This window comes from Balearica regulorum, chromosome 1 (assembly GCF_011004875.1).
Source record: "Balearica regulorum gibbericeps isolate bBalReg1 chromosome 1, bBalReg1.pri, whole genome shotgun sequence".
In the NCBI taxonomy this organism is placed as follows: Eukaryota; Metazoa; Chordata; class Aves; order Gruiformes; family Gruidae; genus Balearica; species Balearica regulorum.
The window spans coordinates 1,620,887-1,643,127 of NC_046184.1; the positions used below are offsets into that span (position 1 = coordinate 1,620,887).

Genomic DNA, 22,241 nt, shown 5'->3' on the forward strand with positions numbered 1-22,241 from the left:
CCCACAGCCAGGCAAGGGAAGCCTGCAGTAAGATGACTGTCAAGCGATGCACTTTCTAGTGCCAAGTTTCACCAGTTACTGTGGAAGGTGCTCTGTACAGGATACACACCTGTTCCCTAACACCTATCACTGATATCACAAGGCAAAACGCAGATGATTTTTGCAAGCTTGCTGATATTAATACATCACAAGCATAGTAAATACCAAGCTGGGTTTTTTTTCTACCTTTACAAGCAACAAGGATGACAAAAATACAGCAGCACTCATGAGGAAACCTCACACAGAAAGCCTTCCTTTGAAATTGTTTGGAAATAGTGCAGAAACCCCGCTGTGGCCGTCTGGGAGAGCGTGCTGCAGAACAGGGAGGCTATCCACACGTGGCTTCCAAAGCAAAACCCAGACTGCCAGAGCACAAAAACCAGCACTGCAGTTACACTGGAGCGATTTTCTTTTGTCCAGCCATCCCTGCGATCTGCAGGTGGCATTTCAGGCTGCGGAACAGCAGCACACACTGCACTGAGCTGGATTCCGCTGCCGACTGAACCATGCAGGTTCATCCCAGCAGAGGGCTTGGCTTGCTAACACCGCTTTAATTCCTCCACCTCGCATCAGATCCTCCCAGGACACAAGAACATCCTCTTCCTCCGTTAGCAACACCACCTGGGTCACAGCTAAGCTGATCTCTCACAACAAAACCACGTGAAGTGTATGCCATGCATCTACTACATGAGGACTTCAGGCATTCTGACGAGGAGTAAAGTTCAACAAGTTGCTATAGCAATTTTCCACCCAGCATTCTCCAAGTCTGGTATTTCCTTCCAAATTGCGCTTGTGAGGAAGGTGAAGTAGCTTGTCTCTCTAGCAACTGCTTCAAAGCTTCAACTTACATAGGTAAAATCATTTTTTCATGGAAGAACGTGAAGGATTTGACGTGCACGTTCCCCTGAATACTCTTCCACAAAGCATAACTGTAACATCTGAAGTTCACATTTTTAAAATGCAGCCAACCTAGACTAGATACTCAACTGTATTCCTTGTAACAATTTCAGCTTTCCCTACATGCTATTTGAATGGGTCTTCAGCTACCAGTCACTCTTTTCATATCTCTAAAAAGGAGAGTTATGGCCAGAAACGACCTACCAGGAAACCCAAAACGTTCTGCAGCGAGCAGCGTTGTTAGAAACACCACTACCTCCTAACCTGCAATGAAATGACGCTGCCATGACAAACAGGAACGGTTTGTGGTGCCATCTCCTGCAGAAGTGGGATCATAGCCTTGTGCACAAAGAATTACCCGCTCAAATGGCTGTACAAAACGTGGATGGGGTAGCTGGTAGCTAGGTTTCACTTTAGATGAAAGTCACTCCTCTTTCAATGCGGAATCACGGTGGGGTGCTGTCGAGCAGTTGCCAGACAATGCCACGCAATGGATTCAGTGATCCTTTGTGAGGCTTATGGAATATTTTTGCCTCTCCGGCATAAAACCAGGTTACAAAAGTATTTTCACACAAAAATCTTATTTTTCACGTGATCTTGGCTCAGTGAGGAGTCCAAAACTTCAATATAATAAATAAATAAATAAAAAAATCCCAAACCCAGAAGTTAGCCTAAGGTCATCTGTCTCCAGCAAGCTGTGTTATGTTAGCACATCAAATACGGATGTTCAGGGAAATGCCAAACTTACCATAGAGAGCTGTCCAAGTTTGATTGATTACATCTAGACATACAGTTCCTGACCTGAAACATATGGAAAGGATGGAATTAAACACAGTCACACTCAAAAATACTCTGGGGATTTAATATAATCTACCCCCTCCCTTCCTCTGCCCTGCCTTTGCCCCACCATTTTGGATAAGCTATGATTTTCTCCTATCTTGTGGTTAATAGAGGGGCAGGCTTTAACTATGTGAATCTTCATACTCTGCAGAAAGGAAAGTAAATTGGAGCTTTTACTGAATTAGTTGGCCCATATGGGGCTCTGCTGGAGAGAGACTGAAGCATAGGTGGCTCCCCTTAACAACCTTAACTGAAACAAAATGTGCCAAAACATCTTATGTTTTGAAGAATTTTAGTATGAACGTGAAACTTCAGCTAAAGAGGGAGCTATGGCTTAGCTGTTCCTAGGAAGCCGGCATGATGCCAGTGAGGAGGGGGACTAGCAACCCTGAATTTTCTGTAAATGAGGCGTGTTGCACTGCAAAAACATCTGCAAGAGTCTGCAACATGCAGCTCTCCAGTGCTGCCCACAGCCTGACCCACTCCTGAAAGTCTACTTCTATCAAATCCCCCCCTCTGGACTCTTAGATTGATGAAAGCATTATTCAACTCATCAGTGTATTATTGTGAAGCCCAAATACAGTTACAATTAGACAAACTCCTTAGAAGAAAAAAAAGAAAACCCACACAAGGGATTTACTTACGCTTCGTCAATGTTGGGATGGAAAATTTTATTCATGAATCCTGCAAAGAGACACACTGGTAAATAGTGAAAAACAGCCAAAGATTTATTTTTATTTTTTTTTCACTCACAAAAGAAGCCTGGAATTTACTGAACAAGGACTCATCTAACTAGTTTCAAAGAAAATCCAGCCTTAGCTATATATAGCTATGTAACCTTTAAAATACACAGGCAACTTTCTGACCCTAGGGTCCTCATCCATTCCCTCGAAATTCAGCAAAACCCTCTGCTTACAGTCCAACTGGACCGCAAAGGTTTTGTGGTTCAGTATTATCTTGAAAAGACCTGCCCATCAGCACAATTGAGCACCCACATCTGATGAAGTGTTTTTAAAAGCTGCAAGGATCTTTAGAATAACCACTAAATATAAACCTTAAGCTCAACAGCTGCTTTAAGATTTTTATTTTTTTTTTAACATCTCCCAACAAAGATTTTCTGTGAAGTTGCAACATTTATCTGCATTCGTAAGCCATTCAGGGGCAGCAACTGCTGCAGAGAGCTAATATTTCAAGTTTTGCAACAACACAGCAATTAATTCATCAGTTGGTACCTCTGGTCTGCTCTAGGAGAAAACAGCTCTGATGCAAGGTCTAGAATGAGAAAGCTCGTCGTGGCTTTGTCCACATTCCAGACTTCTAGATTTGACAGTGCTTTTTTTGTTCCAACTTGCAAATTAAATTGTTTAAAAAAAAAATCCTGTGGTTTCAAGACTTATGACATCACGGTAGAAGATGCTTCACACTTTCAAGACTGCAGCTGATAGCAGAAGCTAGAGCTAAGCCGTGTTTTCCAGCTGCCTGCTTTAACCTCAAGACAGATGGCATTTCAAAAACACTCCCCTCTTCTCCTACAAATAGAGTTTATAAAATGAAAATATTAAAGGAATTATAACACACCATACTTGGCACCATGGCCTGCGTAGAAGTAAAGCACATCCACCCCAAAAACAAAGTTAAGTGTTTCGGACCGTGGCTGTGAGTGGATGCAGAATCCAGCTTCCAAATTCTTCCCTTCCCTTTCCCTTGGCGGAACCCAAATACCCAGGTATGTGACATGTTCCCAAAGCAGAATGGACACGGAACAGGGATAAGAAACTGGGTTTTCCAATTATTTCAGCGCTAAATGGATTGAGTATTCCTATATGCTTCTGCTGGCTTGGCCGAATCATTTGGGGTCTGGCCCAGTAGGGCTGCTGCAACCCTTGTTTTAGTGCCAGGTTAAGCTGCTTCCAGATCTCAGCACTGCTTTTTTTTCAGAACTTAAAAATAAAATCTTCTTTCCTCTGTTGTACCACCATCCCACAGCTTGTAAAACCCTACAAACAAGGGAATCACACAAAAGGGAATCGCACCTTTCTGCAACAAACAGAAATCTACTTTACCTAACAGCAATTATTCCTTCTGACAAAGGTCCACATTTATAAAAACAGTAAGAAATTTAGGCCTGGGATATTGACTCAATCCATTTTAAAAACTCCTTCCAGACCTCAAAACACACAGAGGTTTTCTCTCCGGAGCAGCTCATGAAGTGTAGAAACACGTCACAGTTTACCATGCAGCAAATTCTCCACCTTCCCCACCTTTATCCAGCCACTCCAGGCGAGACACTGCAGTAACGCCGATGTACCATCTCTGCCCAAACAAGGAGCGATCGCGATTTGAATGACAGCATGGTTTCCATCTGGGCTAAGAGCTGGCATATGGATTCAACTCCCTTTCTTTCCATGTATTATGACACAAATATAATTTCATGTTTGCTTGTACTGCTCGGATTTTGCATAAATACAACGCAAGGCTGAAACGATGCCCGAAGCCAGAACAATCTCTAAAAGAAGAACCGAGAACTGCATAAACAACTCCATGCTAACAAGTGTCTTTCAGGAATACTTTGCCACGATTTAGCTTGAAAAACTGAAGCAGACTTAAAAAGGGAAGCCGTAGTGCCATCAAATATTTACGTTATGGCAGCTCTGGCAGGTTTAAATCAGGTCATGGATCCATTATGCCAGCACTGGAGAGCCGCAGCAAGCACCGATCCTGATTCTAAATCCTGTCTCTCTCTTGGGGAAGGGGGGAAGTTAAGTTTCTGATAAAGCAGAACAGAAGAGGATTGGGGAAGACACCAGGTAACAAGAATAGGAGGGTGATGTGTAGACCTGCTGAATTAAACACTTTGTTCTTGTATCTGGGACACAGACCGGCTCTAACCCAGCTAGACGCAGACAACCCTCCGCCCTCTCCCATTTTGGTTTTCTGATCATCTCACCTATTTCCTAGTACCTTCTACCACAGCTACCTGCAGCTGGTGAGGCAAGGCTGTGCTGCAAAGTCACCTGTGAGGTTTTGGTCAACTCTTCATTCACATACTTCAGCATTTAAGCCACACTCGATATCCAGGGAGACGAGATGAGGTTGTCCGCTCAAGCAGCTCCTGTGCTAGAGATTTGTAATTCTCTGTCATCTCCGCATTCACCCAGGCAAGGAACAATCCCTTCTTTCACACTGTCCTTGGTCTCAAGCTTTGCAAATGAAACAGTTGTTCTTCAAGAAAGAATGCGAATGTCCTCTCCCTGCACTCCTTATTTCCTAGGCTGTTGCCATATCTTCCTGCAACTCTTCAAAACTCTCCCAGCTTCATTCTCCTACTGACACAAACTGCTCAGGCCAAGAGCAGTTCTGTTCATATCTTTCTTTTTCCTGAGCCAGAAATAAGCTCAAACTATTATCTCCTCCTTTATTTGAAATGTAAAGTCACCTGCAGTGATAAAGCGCTAACATTATTCCAATAATACTGACTTGCTCTGTATTTATTTTTTACAAATACAAAAGACAAAGCAAGCACAAATATCCATGTAAAAAAAGAAATTCCAATTTAAACAGGAAGCCAGGAGTAAAAAAAAAAAAATACAAACCAACACTCCCAAGCCAGCATAAACACTGGGGCAGGTTTACTGCCGTAGTCTTGAACACAGCACACCGCAGTCAATACACCGCACAGAATTCCAGGTGAGCACTCCATGAAGAGTGCCAAGGGTTTGGGTTCTCACCACAGCCTGGAGCATGAAGCTGAGGTCACAGCCTGAGCAGTTGTGATTCTGTGTGCTGAACCTAGCTGTAAACACTTAATTTAACAGTCTAAAGCAATATTTACACTGAACCCTGGGAAAGCCAACGCTCAGGAGGAATTTGAGCAGCAGAGCGGCTGCTGTCCACCCTTTCCATGCAGAGAGATCAAGATCCAGGATCGCATTTGAAGGTAAAGCAGGACTACATAAGATCTGTACGGACAAAAAGCCTTTGGGTGATAATAGAAACAACCCTGTACATCCACAAAGGAGTTACACAACAGAAAGGGACACATCTTTTCTGAGACTGGAAGACGGTGAGACCAATATACAGACGCTGACCTTCAAAAACACTGGTATTTCAGCAATAGCCCTGGAGTGATCACTCCTTGGGTTGACAAAAATCTTTGAAGAGAAGTGCATTTTTAAATTAAAAATCAGCTAACTGAAAGGCTGTCAATCTTCCTGGATGCTGCAAACACAGGAATATTCACAAAGCTCCAGCAGTTGGACATATTCCAGTACGAAATGAAGTTCTCTCACCGCGTTCGCACACCAACTGTAGATGGGTCTGAACATCCAGGGCACTGAACTGGGGTGAAGCGGTCACGCTGAGGATTGGACCCCGTGGCTGGACGATAGCTGAACACGCTCTCCAGGTCAGCAAAACCGCAGTGGAGAAACAGGGAGGAATTCAGACTGACGTTGATGTCAACACCTCTCTCAACTCCAGAGGAAAGCTCCCAGGAAATGGCTAGAAGGCGCTGCCAGAACCAACGTGCTGTCGTGAGCTGCTTGGCCGGCAAGTTCTCCTCCAAGAAGCAGAGCCCAAATACCTGGATAACTTGGGGAATGCTGAGGACACCCAAGGCACCTCGTTGTCCTGTGGAGCCATTAGGTAAAAAGCTCCTGCAAGAGGCTGTTCTGCATCAATTGCTCCCCTATCACTATATCTATAGGGCTGGACTGTGATTTAGAAAGGGTCCCCTACCTTGGTACAGCCCCCAGAGAATGACAGAATGGTTTGGGTTAGAAGGGACCTTAAAGATCATCTAGTTCCAACGCCCCTACCATAGGCAGGGACATCCTCCGCTAGACCGGGTTGCTCATCTACTACTCAGGCAGGATGGACTCAAAACTTGGAGATAAGAGGGATCAGAAACCTGGGCTGGAAACCACCTCCTCGCTCTTTCTGCAGCTCCAGCTGCACAACGCTGGCCCACAGCAGCAGAAAGCTTCCTGGACCCCTTGGTGCTTCTCATCCAAGTCAGGAACCGGCTGCAATCCAACAAGCGGTGCTTCAAAACCTGGCCTGTTGCTTATCTGAGCTCAAAGTACAGCAGCTTAGCTGGTAGGTTAGGTGAAAGGTCCCCAAAAGACCTTTTTTTTGGTTTTTTTTTTTTTTTTTTCCTCTGCAGTGCAGCTCCTTAAAGCAACGCTGGTGCTGTGAGCCTTGCTGAAGCACAGGGGAAGGAGTAAAAGCAGCGTGTCAGCAAACACAGCACATCCCAGCCTCCCGTCATCTTGCACGGCAGGGAGTCAGCTGCACGGCCTGACCACACCAGCGATAACTGTAAGAGGACTTCCCAGCGGCTCTGGGGAACGTGCCAGAGCAGAGCGAGTTCATATCCACTTACCCATCCCAAACTCGCCACTGCTTGCCCACGTGTCGGCTCTCTTTGCTCATAAAATAAGGCCAGCTGGACACTTCTCTGCTTGAACAACTGTGACAGCAGATTCAGATCTGTGTACCATGGTGGTGCCAAACAAAGAGCCAACAAGACAAGTGTATGTAACTGCTCCTGACTTTTCAGTGCAGCAAGACCAACAAGCCTCAAAGTTTTACTTTTAATGAGAGATTAAGGCCAAGTCAGGAAACCATTCAGACTAGTGAGGTGGGAAGGCGGTCACGGTCTCTCTGAAGCAGGACGCAATGAATTTTAAATACCTCAACAAATCAACGTGGCTTGGGTGACCACCCAAGGCTCGGGGCAGAACGATGCGCACAGAAATCAGCACACAGAAGAGCTTATGTATGGCACAGAGAGGTCAAGAGCAGTGTTTTTCCTCTGCTTTTTTTAACCACTGGACAACATACCTAATGGAAAAAAGATCTCCCAAGTCCTTGCGTACTGTTGCCAAACGGCCAGATAAGATTAGTCTAAACTTAAAGTTTAATACTTCACCCTCCTCAAACACCCAAAAGCCTGCAAGGGAACATGCATTTATTTTTTTTATTTAAAAAAAAAACCCCACATTGCACTCACGTCATGGACTACCTTCTTGTGTAACTGATCACGAGCCCGCCACGCACCACCGGTTGAGAAACCGTGGTAGGAGATGGGGGAGAGGGCACAAGAGCAAGATCTCTGCCCCAGTTCTCAACCCAGTACCCATTCCCCTCTGCAGACTGGGACAACTGGTTTAGCGCGTGGCTGTTCCCCATTTGAAGGGCGCAGGATCTGCCCACCTTGGAGGTGCGTACCTTGTCTGCAACTCTCAGGTCAATAAGTCTCACTGGCAAAGGAAAAGATTTTTTTTTTTTTTTTTTAATGAAATTTGGAGGTTAGGAACCCATTCAGAGCACTAACCACAAAGTCAAATATAACACCGTGCCCTCACCACGGAGGCATTCACTGCACGGTGGTGGCGGGAGGTGCTGTGTAACGTCAGCTTGCTAACAGCACAAGCAGAACAGTTTATATTACCATACTCAAATTCTAGTAGCTTTTCAAAACAATACCATAAATAATTCTGCAGCAGCTTCACGAGGAAAAGATCGGGACAGAAAAATATGGCTGTAACTGATGGAAAATAGTGACAGAGCTATAAACTCTGGACTGCCTGCTCAGAGTGAATCGCTGAGTGCTCCATTCTTAGAAACGGAAAAGCAGTATCCACAAGCTCACAGACTGGTGCTAAGAGCAGCAATTTCTGGAAAAAAAACCATGCAGAGCTAACACAAAGCAATTGCCCAGTGTAAGTTCATCTCATCGCTTAGGTGTACCACCACCTGATGCCCAGGCTTCAGAGACTGGCACAGACGGCAGCAAATCTGTGCCAAGTCAGGCTGAAAACACCTACCCCATTTTGTCAGTCTGTTCCCATTCTCCGATTGTAGCAGGGAAGCTGCAGAGGGTGCACAGTTGTGCGTCAGACCGGAGTGGAGACAGGGATACAAATTACCTTTAGGTGTCTCGTCTTTCCCCTTAGACAAAGCTAAGCGTATTTGAAAGAACAAGCATTTTCACATCGCTTATAGGTCAGAATAAGGATCAACACGCACAGGGAAGAGCAAGCTCCGAATGGTCACAAGCGATAAGTGACTCATGAAATTCTAAGTAGCAAAATGTAAGGCAATCCAGAGAGGAGCTGAAAGTAAAAATAGCAGCTGCAGTTAAAAAGAAAAATTAAGCACAGGCCAGGAGAGATCTGTTAAATCCTGGCTGGAGCTAAACACTGCTTCATTCCTGTACTGGCTGCCACAATGTCTCGTTATATACATACACATATACACACACACTTCCATGTGTGTACATACATATTTTGTTTTACAACACACTTAGGAGAAAGGTGAAATATAAACGCAAGATATCTGCAGATAACTGGGCCGAAGATGGAAGGAAAATGAGAACTGTGTATAAATATACAGAAGTTATTTGAGAAATTGAGGCTCTGAGCAAATTGTACGCAAACTTTGCAGCTGTGACATTTGATTATTAAGAAACCAGGGTGACTCAGTGCCAGCCTAATATTTCTGCAGATTTTAGCCATAAAATAAATGCCACAGTGCTTCCAGGTAAGAGCTCAGGCTCCCAGGTTCACATGTTTCTAGTGCTCCTATCACCTAAAGCAGGGCAGGACATTCACACTCTGCGCTTCCTCCTATGTTTATGGCATCAAAGAGCATTAATCTCCGGCTCTTGGCAGGCGTATGGACTGATTAAAAACACACAGAATTTACACAAAGTGTTCTCATGACTCGGGAGCTCAAAACAGTACTTCAAGTACTTCACAACTCCCCTTTGAAAAAGCAGGAACAGACCAGGCAGAAAGTTCCCCTGAAGATATTAAATCCCAGAGGGAAGGGAAAAGTAGCGGAGCAGTGCCAGCAGGGTTACTGAAATTATACACAGCTCAAAACTTATTGTCTAGGAGAAAGCAAAAATGGAACTAAACTTCTAGCAGCGGAGCGCTTCGGGTCCTTATAAGCACGCAGGGTTATTTACATTAATTGACAAAAGCATTAAGAGCAGCAGCATTCACTAGCTTCAGAAAGCAACTGGGTATTCTTCAGGAGTTGGTTTTGTTCTAACAAACTGCTCAAGTTCAGGTTTGTTTCAAGTCTGAAGATCTGGATATTTAGGGATCATGAGTGGAGTTAGTTCATCTCAATGGAAGCACTCAAGCCCAGAGCCAACATGACAGCCCTACATCTGGCTCTATTTAGATTCGTGTTCTTCTAGGATGCGCGTTTCCCTTTTTACTGTATGTTACAGAGCTTTTGTTAGGAAAAATCATCCTGCACCAATATGGGATCTGTCCGAACACACAGCAAAAACCAAGCAAGGAACAGGCAGTGCCAGAAATACCGGAAAGGTACTGCAGGACACGATGAAACACTGGAAGCTCTCCTGGGAACTGCTCTTTTCACATAGATCCCAGGACGGTTTAGGTCTTTAAGCAGAGGTATTACCTGCATTGTCAGGCAAACACTGTCCCTGGGGCGGCATCATTTAATAGACTACAGCAATAATTAACAACCTGAGAAGGGCGGGAAATAAATGCCACGCATATTTGAGAAGGGAGCTGTGGATGGGACAAGGGAGCAAAGATGTGGCAGAAGAGCCACCATACGGAGCGAAGGCTTCTGCTCGAGACCCTCAAAGGCAAAGAGGACCATCAATCATTTAAGGTTTACAAAAAGGTCCACACCTTTCAGATGACAAATCTGGAACCCACCTTAAAAACCTTTTCAAGTTTGTCAGTCGCACTTTAGAGGAGAACACCAAGTTTTCACGTACCTTATACTCAGAGCCATGCTGGGATAAAAGCAATTTGAACAGATTATAAAGCAACTATTAGCAGTCATTTTTCAGAAGCGGCTTTCTAGAACGCATGGATATGCTTCAAGCCATCATGTTATGTGCTGCAAAAAGCCCATGCCATGTTCAAGACTGCATTAAGATTTTCTAAGATGGAAAGAAAATTTTCGCCTACAGTACTAGAGGAACAAGGAAAGCTGCAAGAACAGCATTTTGGTGTTAAGCTTCAGCATAAAAGTGTAATTTATTAAAGGAAAAGAAACTGCTGGATTCTATATTTTATACAAGCCAGTGACTTACACAATTTGAACTCTGCATGTCATCAACACAGTGGGAGCTATGCAGTGCTGAGAACAGAAGGGCTGCAAACAAGCTACACATGTGCTCTAGATGACCTTATGTCCATTCACAGGCTCCACCATCTCTGAAATCCTTCACGTCCACCTCTTTATAGATCAGAGATTGCCATGGCAAATTTCTTCCCTACTAATTCCTACCCCTGTGTTATCCAGAGTTCAAGCTGGCTGAGGACTGCTGGGTTAGGACACCCGTGCTCACTGGAACAGACAGACCTGGGAAAGAACAGGATCTGGTTTCATTTACAGGCTTCTGAACATTCCCGGTTCAGCTGGGACGAAGGCTTGCTCCGGAGCTATCTGTAATGCCCAAACCAGCGATATCAGGCACCGCACACCAAGTCTGCCTCCGAGAACAGCGGTGCGGAGATCGGGCTGGCCCAGAGGAAAGGGCCAAGACGTCACTCAGCCCTGGCTGTCCAGATAAGCTGGGGCAGCAGAAATGGGAACCAGACAAAGAAAAACAAACTTCTTCCTGCAGATGTTTGGGAGTTTCCCCGGGTCCTAGCGCTCCCCTTGGCGCTTCCACTCCTCAGCTCTTTCCTCCCCGCAGCAGAGCCGAGCCCTGCTTTGCTAAGCCAGCTCTCGTCTAGCATTGACTGTTTATTCAACCTGAAACCTCAGCTGTGCACTGCTTTGCCCGGGAGGTAACCTGCACTTCCAGCAGCCCAACAGACAGCAAGGCAGGCCGTAGAGCAAAAGCCAGCCTTTTGGGGAACTCAGCGAGAGAAGAGGTGGTTTTTCAGCCACTCCAGCAGAGACTCGTAGGGCAAGGGAAGCATGCTAGAAGGTCTGATGAGTCTGGAATAAAACAGGCGCCACACAGTAGGTATAAGCAAGCTGATGGAATGGAAAGGTGCTGTGCTAAAAGGAAGACGGCAAAAGCAACATTAGAAGGGACAAAACAATTCAGTGATTTGAGCAGAAAACAACTCCCTGCACACCCACCCACCCCAAGTTCAGAAGCAGAAAGGCCATCCTGGTGGTGTCAGTTCCGAAAATGCAGCTGGGCCAACTCTGATCCCAGGCTGCCTTTTACTCTCACCTATCCCAACCAGCACTAAACAGCCTCAAAGCAAAATCACCAAAAGGTCAAACCTACCATCTTCCACACAACTAACCGGAGCCTAAACCACCACCACTACGAATATACAAGAGCCTGGCCAACGTTTAGCTGCACTGGCTTCACAGGCTACTGGAGAAAGTTTGGTTTTGCTTTAAACCAGCAAACTTGATTTCTGATACACAAAGGAAGAATATATATATAGAGAAAAATAATCTTGAGTAGACTAGCACCAAAGCAATTAACATCAAGGAAATTATGGTTTGTATGCTGAGAGTTGTCTTTCATCAGTCCACTTTTAAGATCGCCAACATGACAATACCCTGATCTGCATCAGTTTGTGTCACTTGAGAAGGAAAAAACGATGAGCACCAAATAACATACTGTGCATCTCGTAAACAGCCTCTAACCTAAGAGGTTTATAGCAAGTTTCAGGGCTGACTCAAGAGGAAGGAGAAAAGGGTTCACGTAGCTGCAGCAATACTGCATTGTTACTCAGCCACGTGCACATTTCTGTGGTTCGGTCAAGGTTTCAACAGGAAAAAAAAAAAAAAAGGTAAAGGACAGCATAAAAACAGCGCCGTTCTTTCCCAAAAGGCACGGTTCACATTTGGAACCAGACAGATTATTTCTCACACCAGAGAGAGATTTTAAATAGAAGACACTCTTAGCGTAAGAGTCTATTTTAAGAAAGCAGCCAATACTTATCATCTCCAAATCAGGATGTTGATATTGGAAGGGACCCATCTCATCCAACTCGTATAGTCACGTTTCCACATCAGTTCTCCTTGGGCTGTTTTCTCCATTCTTCAGAGTCCTCTGGTGGCTTGAGGCACAAGCACACCCTTCTGATGGAGAAGCGCCATGTCACGGAGCTCCCACCGCTTATTCCATAAGTCAGAATAGAGATGTTGCAACTTTGTGCATCTGCTCCAGTTTTTCAAGCAATATTGGCTATCTTATTTAAAGCTTAAGTGATTGGAATAAAGTTAGGTACCAGAAGACATCTGAGCTAGATCACTGTTACCCAAGGACAGAGATAGGATGGATACAGTCTAAAGAACATTTCCTTATCAAGCTTCCTATTTGCTCTCGAAGGTTAAACAAGCTGAACCAGTCTATGCAGCTGCAGTTTTTCTGGTGATAGGTTCCTGCTCCTGTGTTCTTCCACATATGCATCACCTAGTCCAAGAGGACAGAGGCTTCAGCTCCTGCCTTCACTTCAATCCACTTTTGGGCAAGAGGTCCCAAAAGCTAGGTTTACCCCAAGATTACAAACACACACTGTGGTCTTTGCTCTCCATATCAAATAAGACATTTTATATAAACAGGCTCCAGCACTCACTGTGGTATCCTGCACCGTACCCATGAATAGATGTGTTGTTAAAAAACCAAATCCCATTTCCAGCTCCTAGCCCTTTGGCCAAAAGACCAAACTTCCTCTCTGCTTGGCATGCGTTATCTGGAAGTCTATCGTAAAAGCATTCTGCAGACTTGAAGTAAAGATCTTATGGTTGCACTGAGACTTGGTGCAACTTCACCTGCAACAATGCTGCAAGCAATAACATCACTCCTGCATAAACAGTAACACAATTTTGACTGAAAGTGATTATTGGTTACCTATAGATGGGGATTTGAAAGGGTATTTATCAGGAAGGTCGACTCTAACTTTCCATACTCCACCTTCGTATGGTGCTGCAATGAAAGAAAAGTAGGTATTAGACACTTCGTAACTCAGGAGAGAATAAATAGAACTACAGCATGAAGCAAAACACCTCTTTGGAAGAATACTTAGTTCCATCAAGGGGTAAGATTTCATATCAAACCTCCTACGGTAAAAGCCTTTTTCCTGTGCTGCCTGACAAGAAATACATGATTTGAACTGATACTGCAGAAGATCTCGGCACAAAGACACAAGAGCCTTATTAAAAATAGAGACTTTAGAATAATCTACTTACCTTTAGAGATGTTACTAAATTAAGGCATGCTGGAAACCTGACTTGTGATCCAGTCACTCAAAAAGCCATCTTAATTACAAACTCTGCAAAAATTCAGATGACTGATGCAAAACTTATGAGCCAGGTCTAGAAAAGCTAAGGATCAACAAGAGGCGTGCTGAAGGACATAGCAGAGGGCTTAGTTGTTCGAAGGCAGTATCCAGCTCTGCTCAGCTCCAAGGGAGGTGGTTCATCTGCATTAACACTCACAGTTGTGTTTCTCCCTGCCCTCAAACACTGCTACCCTTTGATTTCTCCCCCCAACTCAGATTTGCTCATCTCTTCTTCCACTCCAGAAGAATGTATCATGTCACTGTTCTCCACCATGAACCATTAGTTTGTTTCTATAGAAGGGCTGGGTCATATACTTACTTCCTTGTGGTCCATAAAACTTCACAACAAATTCATTGAGTCCTCCTAAGATTGTGACTTCGTGTTTGCTCTCAATACTGATACATCAAGTAAAGGAAAACATTTAGTCCAGGGAAACAAAACCCATTTACTCAGTAACTTGCAGGAAGCCAGTCAAACCAAATAGTTTAAACCCAAATATTCAAAATATCCTACAACATGTAATTTAAGTGTCTTGACACATCTAAGTGACCACACCACCACAATGACGTTAGTAAAAGCCAGTTCTACACACTGAAGAATCCCTCCCCCTGCATTGAGCAATCTTGAGATGATACCTCCCTCTCAAGAGTTGCTTAGTGTTCTCCATCTACTTCTGCAGAGCGTAAGCTCTGATTTCAGAAAACGTTGAGTCCGTATCAGCGATGTATTTGGAAACATATTCAGGCTGTGGAGGGGTGCTAAAATCCAGGAACATTAACAGCTCCGATGCCTCACCGCACACAGATACGAACCGCAGGGGCAAGGCTTGGAGGTGAGGCCAGGACTTGGAGAGATCTCTCTCCAGCACTCGGGGGACGAGTTACAAAGCAGAAAGTCACCCTTGCCAACCGCTCACATTAAATGTTTACTCTCCTGCCCAGATTAGAGGAGCGGAACTCGCCCCAGTCAGTCCCTGCTCTGACAACTGCGAGTACTGATGAATTCAATTCTCCTTGGCTGCCTTCGGTGCTGTCAGATGGCCTCCCACAGCTACAATGCAAATTACAGCAATCTCATGTTAATTTGACTTGCAAGACCAAAAAACTCTGCGTCTTCAGAGAGATGGCAGAAGGGTGAGATTATGAGGCACTGTTACAGTGCGAAAAGAACAACCATATTTTCCAACATTTAAAGGAAAGAATCAAAGTGCCGGCGCTTTGGGAAGAAGGGAATACAAACGGAAAGGCAAGAAGTCTTAATTTCAAGTAAGGCTCAGTTAAGACAATTAACAGCGATGTTTCAGCACCCAAGCTTGATGAAGAATTCTGTGATAAATCTGGGTTAATGGATTGTGAATAATATCCTACAGCAATTACCTTTAATCAATAATCTTAATATGAATTACAAGGGAAACATCAGACAAAAAACAGAGCAGAAGAAAAATCAAAGGTTTATTCCCACCTGAACTTCAGACTGCTTCAGCTCTGCACCACAGAGGCTGCCCCCCGTGAGCGAAGGGAGCAACAGTGCAGAATATCTAATAAAAGATCCTTAACATCACAGCAGCAAGCTTGGCAGAAACGCTCAGGCTAAGAGGAACTGAAGCCAGGTCCCCTTTTACAACCGAGATGCTTCACTCGGATGCAAAAGGTTTTCTGTTTTCAAGACACAAAATTTGCCCAGGAAGCTCTCCGCTTTGCAGCAGTTATGCTGAACCCCTTGCACCGCCACGGCACTGAGCAAACAGGCACCACGTTTGCCTTGGCACACACACACTCACTGAAACACTCCTGACCCACCAGAAACATAACTGGCTGGGACCTACAACGAGGAACAAATAATTCTCAGCTTGGGTCAAATCCCCAACTGCACATTATAATCCATGAAGTCTGCTTAAGGCCAGTCAAACTGCTTTAAGAGAAGTGGCTCCTGTATCCAGAAGCGCCAATTCAATCCCAGCAGTCTGCGTGCGTACTCATACGCAGGAGATCCAAGTCCCATCTGCGGGGTCCGTCAGGATTTATTACAGTTCCTCAAGTACAATGACTCCCAGATTGGACAGTTTTCCCACAGTGCCAGCTCCAAAAGAGTTTGGATGCAATAATTCTCTTCCCTTCATTCTCAGGGGGAGGGAGAAAACTTTACAGCAGTTTGTTTTGGCTCAGGAGTTTTCCTGGTTCGGCATAAGCTGCTTTGCCCGACAGTTGAATGGCAAGTAGCTCGCTGCACCTGGCAGTCACCCAAGAGCAGCTCACGAAGGGCAGATCGATGCCTTAACTGCCCCTAGCGCAAGTGATTTTTCTGCTAAGAGCCAAGGGGCATCTCTGGGAAAAGCTTCATCCCTACAGGTTTGTGGAGAGCAGCTTAGCACCGAGGTATTGCAGCTTGCTTCAGACCCGGTGTTAAGGGACACTCGTCACCAGATCTTTTCATGTCACCCAGTATTGTGACAGTAAGTTTTAAATATAGGCTCAACTGAGTTTAAGTTCCTTTGAAAACGCACATTTAATGGATAACTATTCCACATTCAGAAACGGGCTCTTACACAAACCCGCCATGTATGATGATGCCCCAGAGTGAAACGTTTAACACTGAAGTATGTTAACACTTACAGCAGCTTCGCGGATCAGGTTAAATACAAATGGTTTTACTTAGGACTAAATCAAGTACCACATAATAAAACCCAGCTCTCCCAGCCTGATCTTCAGAGCGAGCTTCTGAGCAGCTGCAGCTTGTACGCTCTTCGGCTCCGCAAGTTAATACTGACCATAAATTAAAGCAGAGCTTTCTGCACTCAGACTCAGTCCTAGAGTTCCCAAGTTCAAAAAAACTATTAGCAAGCAATGCAGTGCCATATTTGATTATTCTCCCTGTTGTGGCAAAGACCTAAAACTCCTACAAAAGAACAACCCCCAAACAGCAAGGGAGTTAGGTTCACAAAAGGGATACGTATTGGGATGCAGATGCTAGGTTTGGGAACAACCGTGTTGTTTATTAACATGATACAAGAGTTTGAGGACATACTGAAAACAAAGTGAATTTCAGCAATAAAGCTCTTGGATCAACACAGCGGAAATCTCTGGGAATGCATTAGCAGAACTGAGGAAGCTGGGGAAGCCCTCTTTCCAGGGGATGAGGTGAATTCCATGTGAGCCTCCACTTTCTAACACAAGTGGGGTGAACTATCTTCCCTTTCCCCTCTCCACCAAGTTTTGTGTAAAGGTAGAGATGCCCAAGAATTTGAAATCTCGAAACACCACTAACAAAATCATGGAGAGCATTAACAGGAGAAGCGCACAGAGCAACTACAGAACGAACAACTTTCACACCCTACAAGCTCCTTCTATCTCCAGGAAGTCTTCAGAAAAGGAAATGTTTACGGCACAAGCTGGGACTCCTGGAAGACCAGGAACCCCAGGCAGACCTCAAGGCTTGTCCAGCCCACAAAGCTGTACCATGGAATCCTCCAGCAGCACAAGGCAGAAGCATGGGGGAACAGCAGAAGGGATTCAACATGTTCGGAGGACTGTCCGGACCACGTTCCCAGAGAAAGCTCTACCACAGCTTATGGCAACATATCTCAGAATAAAGAACGCAGGCTCCAACCCAACTATTTTCTCAGCTCAGACAAATTTTTTCCATAAGGCAAGTCTTACAAATCCCAAACGAATCCCATTCCAAACACGCCAGCAATTAATCAACTCAGATCCAAAAAAAAGAGTTGCCAGTTTGAAGACTCACAAGACTTAAGGAACCCAATTGTGCCTAGGGCACCACAAACCTCCCCTCCTGCATTCAGAGCTAGACAGGGCCTGGTGCCGGATCCTGCAGCAAGCCAAAGTGGCTCCAAGGAAGGAAAAATGCTCCTGGTCTTCAGCAAACTGAGTACCGCTTCAGGAAGCCCCAGGAAAAGAGCATCAAGAATTTGGAGCAAGATTTCCACAATTAAGGTGACTGGACTGTTCACAGCAGCCCCTGTGCACTTCTCCCAGGACATCTGCGTTCATGCCCAGGATTTCCATCCACACCTTTCGTCGGCTAGTGATGTAAATCTGTGCAGAAAGCATTCCTACGAGTGCTCGGGACTTCAAACACGCAGTCAGCATTTACGGGGAAGACCACAACCCCCTCACCTTGTTTAAGTCTACTCTATCAAGACGAATTCCTCTATCCACTGTCTGTCACTGCGCACTCTTCATTATTCAGATTTGCAGAAAGAGAATGAGCAGGTAATGGATAAAGACTTTAATGTTTTCAATTCTAGTGGCAATCCACTGGTTCATACTGGTATGAGCAGCCTGCCTTGTTTCCACAGCAGGGCACACAGCTACACCACGTGTATACGGGGTCAGGAGTAGAGAGCTACAAACCCAGTCTGTAACACTTCACACGTGCTAAAATGTTTAACAAAAATACAACCAAAACCCTTTCAAGACTCTCAGCTTGCTCCTACTAGTCTAGGTGACTTATGGCCCTGCTGCTTTTATCTCTTTATCAGCTCAGTATACTAATTTGACTTTGTGTCAAATATAGCCAGTGTAAAAGTCAAGAGAAAAGAGCAAAATCTGGATACGAGTCAGGTTTCTAACAGGTAAGAAGTTCAAAAGCTTTACCTTAAAACCATAGAAACTAGGAGGGAGTCCTGAGGACCTGAAGATAAATTATCTAAGTCCCAAGACTATTAAGAGAATTTTAATGACAGTAAGTGTTGAAAATATTTAGATGATGATATGGAATGCAAGCTTATTTTCAAATATCAGTTCAGAAGGGGTTGCTAGGAGAGAGACAGAAGGGAATTTTTCTGCAGCTGATTATAGACTCCCTATATAGTGCCTGAAACGTGCCAGAAGCGCAAAGGCCAACCGCGCCACGTATTAGCATTACAGTAACATCCACAGCCCCCTATCAAGATCAAGGCTCTATTGTTCAGGGTTGAGCTCGTAGGAAATTGTTTCTTTGGTCAGAATGAAAAGTGATTTAAAGCATTTTGCCCATTCTGCATTAGGACAAAAAAAACCACACAAAACCTTTCAAAGCTGGAGAGTGAGAGACTGCCCGACCATCAGTCAGAAACAGACTGGCCACTGCGGATGTGCCTGTTCCAGGGTCGAGTTCCCATTCCCTCATCCTCATGCGGGGCCACCCAGCACCGTAGGGCTGGATCTCCCCTACAGTAATTAAAAAAAAAAAAAAAAATTCTTAGGATTCAACTTCACACCCAGATCTCCCAAAATCCCAGATGAACATCACGGCCAACAGATGGTTAGTCTGTTTGCAGGGTTGAGTGGTTTTTTTTCCTGGCAAACATTTAGCCTTTAAAAAAAGGCCCTTCATTAAGTTTCTTTAAAATTAACATAAGTTATAAGCTTGGGCAAATCAGTTTTCCAGCTAAAAATATTTCACTGAAAAATATTTTTACAAGTCTAGTGGCTGTGAGCACCCTGCCCCAAAGCGGCAGACAAAGCAGAAAGCTGAAATACCCCAGGGGAAAATAAAGTTGTATATTTATCTACATGCATCTCAATACAAGTTGCAGATAGGTCGATGGTCACCACCAGAAAGCAAGTTTCTGCCTTCTAAGGATCTCTGCCACGTCTTCTCTTACTGATGGAGACTTGTTTACAGCTATCCTTCCAGGGAAAGGACCTCACCAGAGAACACAATCTGAATTTGAGAGAAAATGGTAAGACTACACCTGTGACTATTTAAAAAAAAAAAAAAAAGAAATCATCCAGCTCTGCTACCTAAGCAGCTGAGAACCCATCTTTGAGGAAATAACTCACCCTCTGCGTATTTTGTGACAAAGGGTGTTTAAAAAATAAGATTTGTATTAATCTTGACTTTCTTCCTTCACAAAGAGCTCTGCAGGCAGTGAGTGCAGCCACTCCAGCTGCTTGTGGTACAAAAAGCACCACTCTGCTTGTTCGAGGTGTAAATTCTTCCAAAGTATTTGCAAGCAGAATTTTGCAACATAAATAGCCTCTAATATTGGGACTGGTGGTTATGCATGTTTATTTTCTTACAAAGGTGAACAAGTTCCACTCTAAGAAGCACTTACACAACCTGCAGTTATCTGTAAGGAGCCCTACGATTTAGCAGCATTACCGGCTACACTGACACATGGGCAGCAAAATGGCAAGTTCAGCTCAGTCGCATCCTTGCCTCCAAGCCTTCGCGGGCTGCCTCGCCTCCTCTAAACTCCCTGTCTTTATCTGATACAAGTTACCCGAGGTGCCAGTCGCACACGTGAAACCACAGCCGGCACCAGGAGTTTGATGCTTTAAGCAACAGGAATACTTATTCTTATTTTCTCCAAGTAAAAGTTCCTGCCCTTTACTCACACTTGACTTTCTCTGTCTTTCCCTGCAGCACACAAGAAGAAAGGACAGAGAAGCAAAAAAAAGTTATAAAGAAGAAAATAAAAAGCTCTGTGATTTCTTCGAGCAGCAAGAGGCAGCACTTTCTAGTCACCCTGTTCGTTGCAAACTTCGAGAACTCCAGGCTAAACCCATTCAGATTATTAAAATCCATCGGTTTTTCCCCCAAGCTAGTTTATTCTCATTGCCACAGGGTACCACTCACAGTTTCCAGCTTCAACCAAAGGGGTTTTCTAGCAAACACAGAAATGCGTTTGCTATTTGCCAAGGACATTGTGTTGCACGATTTCTGGCATCGGTATCCACAGCCCCGCGGTCTGCACGAACCCCAAGAAGGGAAGACACCACTGGGGCAATCTGCAGTTTATCTTCACGTACCTGGGGCAAACCTTTGTCTGAATTGGGATTGCCCAGGAACACTACAGCTTCGCAAGACACAAAACTCACTTAAATCCTACAACGTAAAGGAGGAGGACAGCAAGTCACTTGCGGGCAGCTGCGGAAAGCTCTGAAGACAACCAGCTTTCCCAGGCCTCCACCCTCCTTACGGCTGGGACAAGTAAATCGGGGACAGCGTTACACAGAGGTGGTTTCACTCATTGCAAGATGACGGTCGGTTATGATTGCAGCCAAAATGCTCTGGTAGCGAGGGAATAGCAAATGAATAACTGAACAACAACCTGTACTTGGCTGCCGAGTTTTTATTTTATTGCACACAAGCGTTTTCTTGTTAAAGATGCAGTTTTGCTTAAAAAAACCAAACAAATCCTTACTCACCACTTCTCTACCAGATTTTAACCGACAGAGATGAGAAATCACACAAGAAAGAGCATTCTTAAGTTATTCTGCACACACCCTTCACAATTTCACATCAAGGATGGCAAATTTCCCCAAGACAAACACCCTCGTCACCAGCAACCCCATCGAAAGGCACTTTCCAAGCTCAGCCACGTCCACTGGAAGAGACCTCGCAAGTGCAATCAGGGTTTTGGGGAGAATGAACTGCTGCTCCAGCGACCCCTCCAGTCTGGCTTGCTTACTCTGGAGCTCTTGAGGATTTACAACTGGCCACTCTCCACTAAAGTTTGTGCCAAGAAACTGGAATAATAAGGAAAAGGTAGAAGGAAAAGCAGCTTTCCCCAGAAGACACTTCGCCTACGAGTTGCAAGCTATGAACCAACTAGAAATTAAGTCAGCATTTTTCCTACAAAGAGGACACTCCAGCTTCAAACCTGGTCTTTCCTCACCAAAAGCCAAGGGAACCACCATAAGGAGGCAACAAGGTACGTGTCATACGACTCTGGATTGAATAATACTGCCCTTTTCCTTCAGAAAACAAATTCACTGCCCTCCCCAACTCTGTGCTGTTCCCTTGAAAAGTTTCAACTTGTTTAGAAAAAGAGATAGCAGACAGATTTATTTTTTTTTTTCCATAGAGAAAACAGATTAGAATAAATTTGTTTAAAACTGTGTTCTTAAGCTTCCACCGCATGGGTCAACATTTAATTGCAATGGTGGCACCAAGAGCTCCTTCACAATCAGATTAGACGGGAACACAATCAGTGTCATTTTGACAGCAGATAACGAGCGCTGCAGTCCAACTCCAGTTTTGTGGTGCTGATTACTGTGCAATTCGTTTGCATCTACAGACAAGGAAGAACACAACACGTACAAGCATCAGGCCCTCATTTTACCAGGCATTGTTAGCCAAGCGCAATTCAGGATGAGAATATAGGCCCAGGGTGACACCTGATTTGCATCGCAGCGGAGCTTTGCTTGCGAGATGACTGTGTTTCAGTGCTACGCATGGCGCTGGTCAGTCCCAGG

At 44.6% G+C, this 22,241-nt stretch overlaps 1 protein-coding gene across 3 annotated transcripts in view; it reads right to left on the bottom strand.

The window, feature by feature from the left end:
- Positions 1–22,241, bottom strand: part of UBE2H (ubiquitin conjugating enzyme E2 H) — a 55,974-nt gene that overhangs the window by 13,298 nt on the left and 20,435 nt on the right. Inside the window, exons 2-5 of one of the 3 annotated variants that reach the window (XM_075751566.1) lie at positions 14,356–14,432; positions 13,607–13,681; positions 2,421–2,460; positions 1,685–1,737 (exon numbers count right to left, since the gene is read on the bottom strand). In XM_075751566.1, the coding sequence (XP_075607681.1) occupies positions 1,685–1,737; positions 2,421–2,460; positions 13,607–13,681; positions 14,356–14,432 (245 nt within the window). Of the gene's footprint in view, positions 1–1,684; positions 1,738–2,420; positions 2,461–3,008; positions 3,774–4,723; positions 8,576–13,606; positions 13,682–14,355; positions 14,433–22,241 lie in introns of those variants that run through there. The other 2 variants (XM_075751652.1, XM_075751739.1) reach the window with 2 other exon arrangements.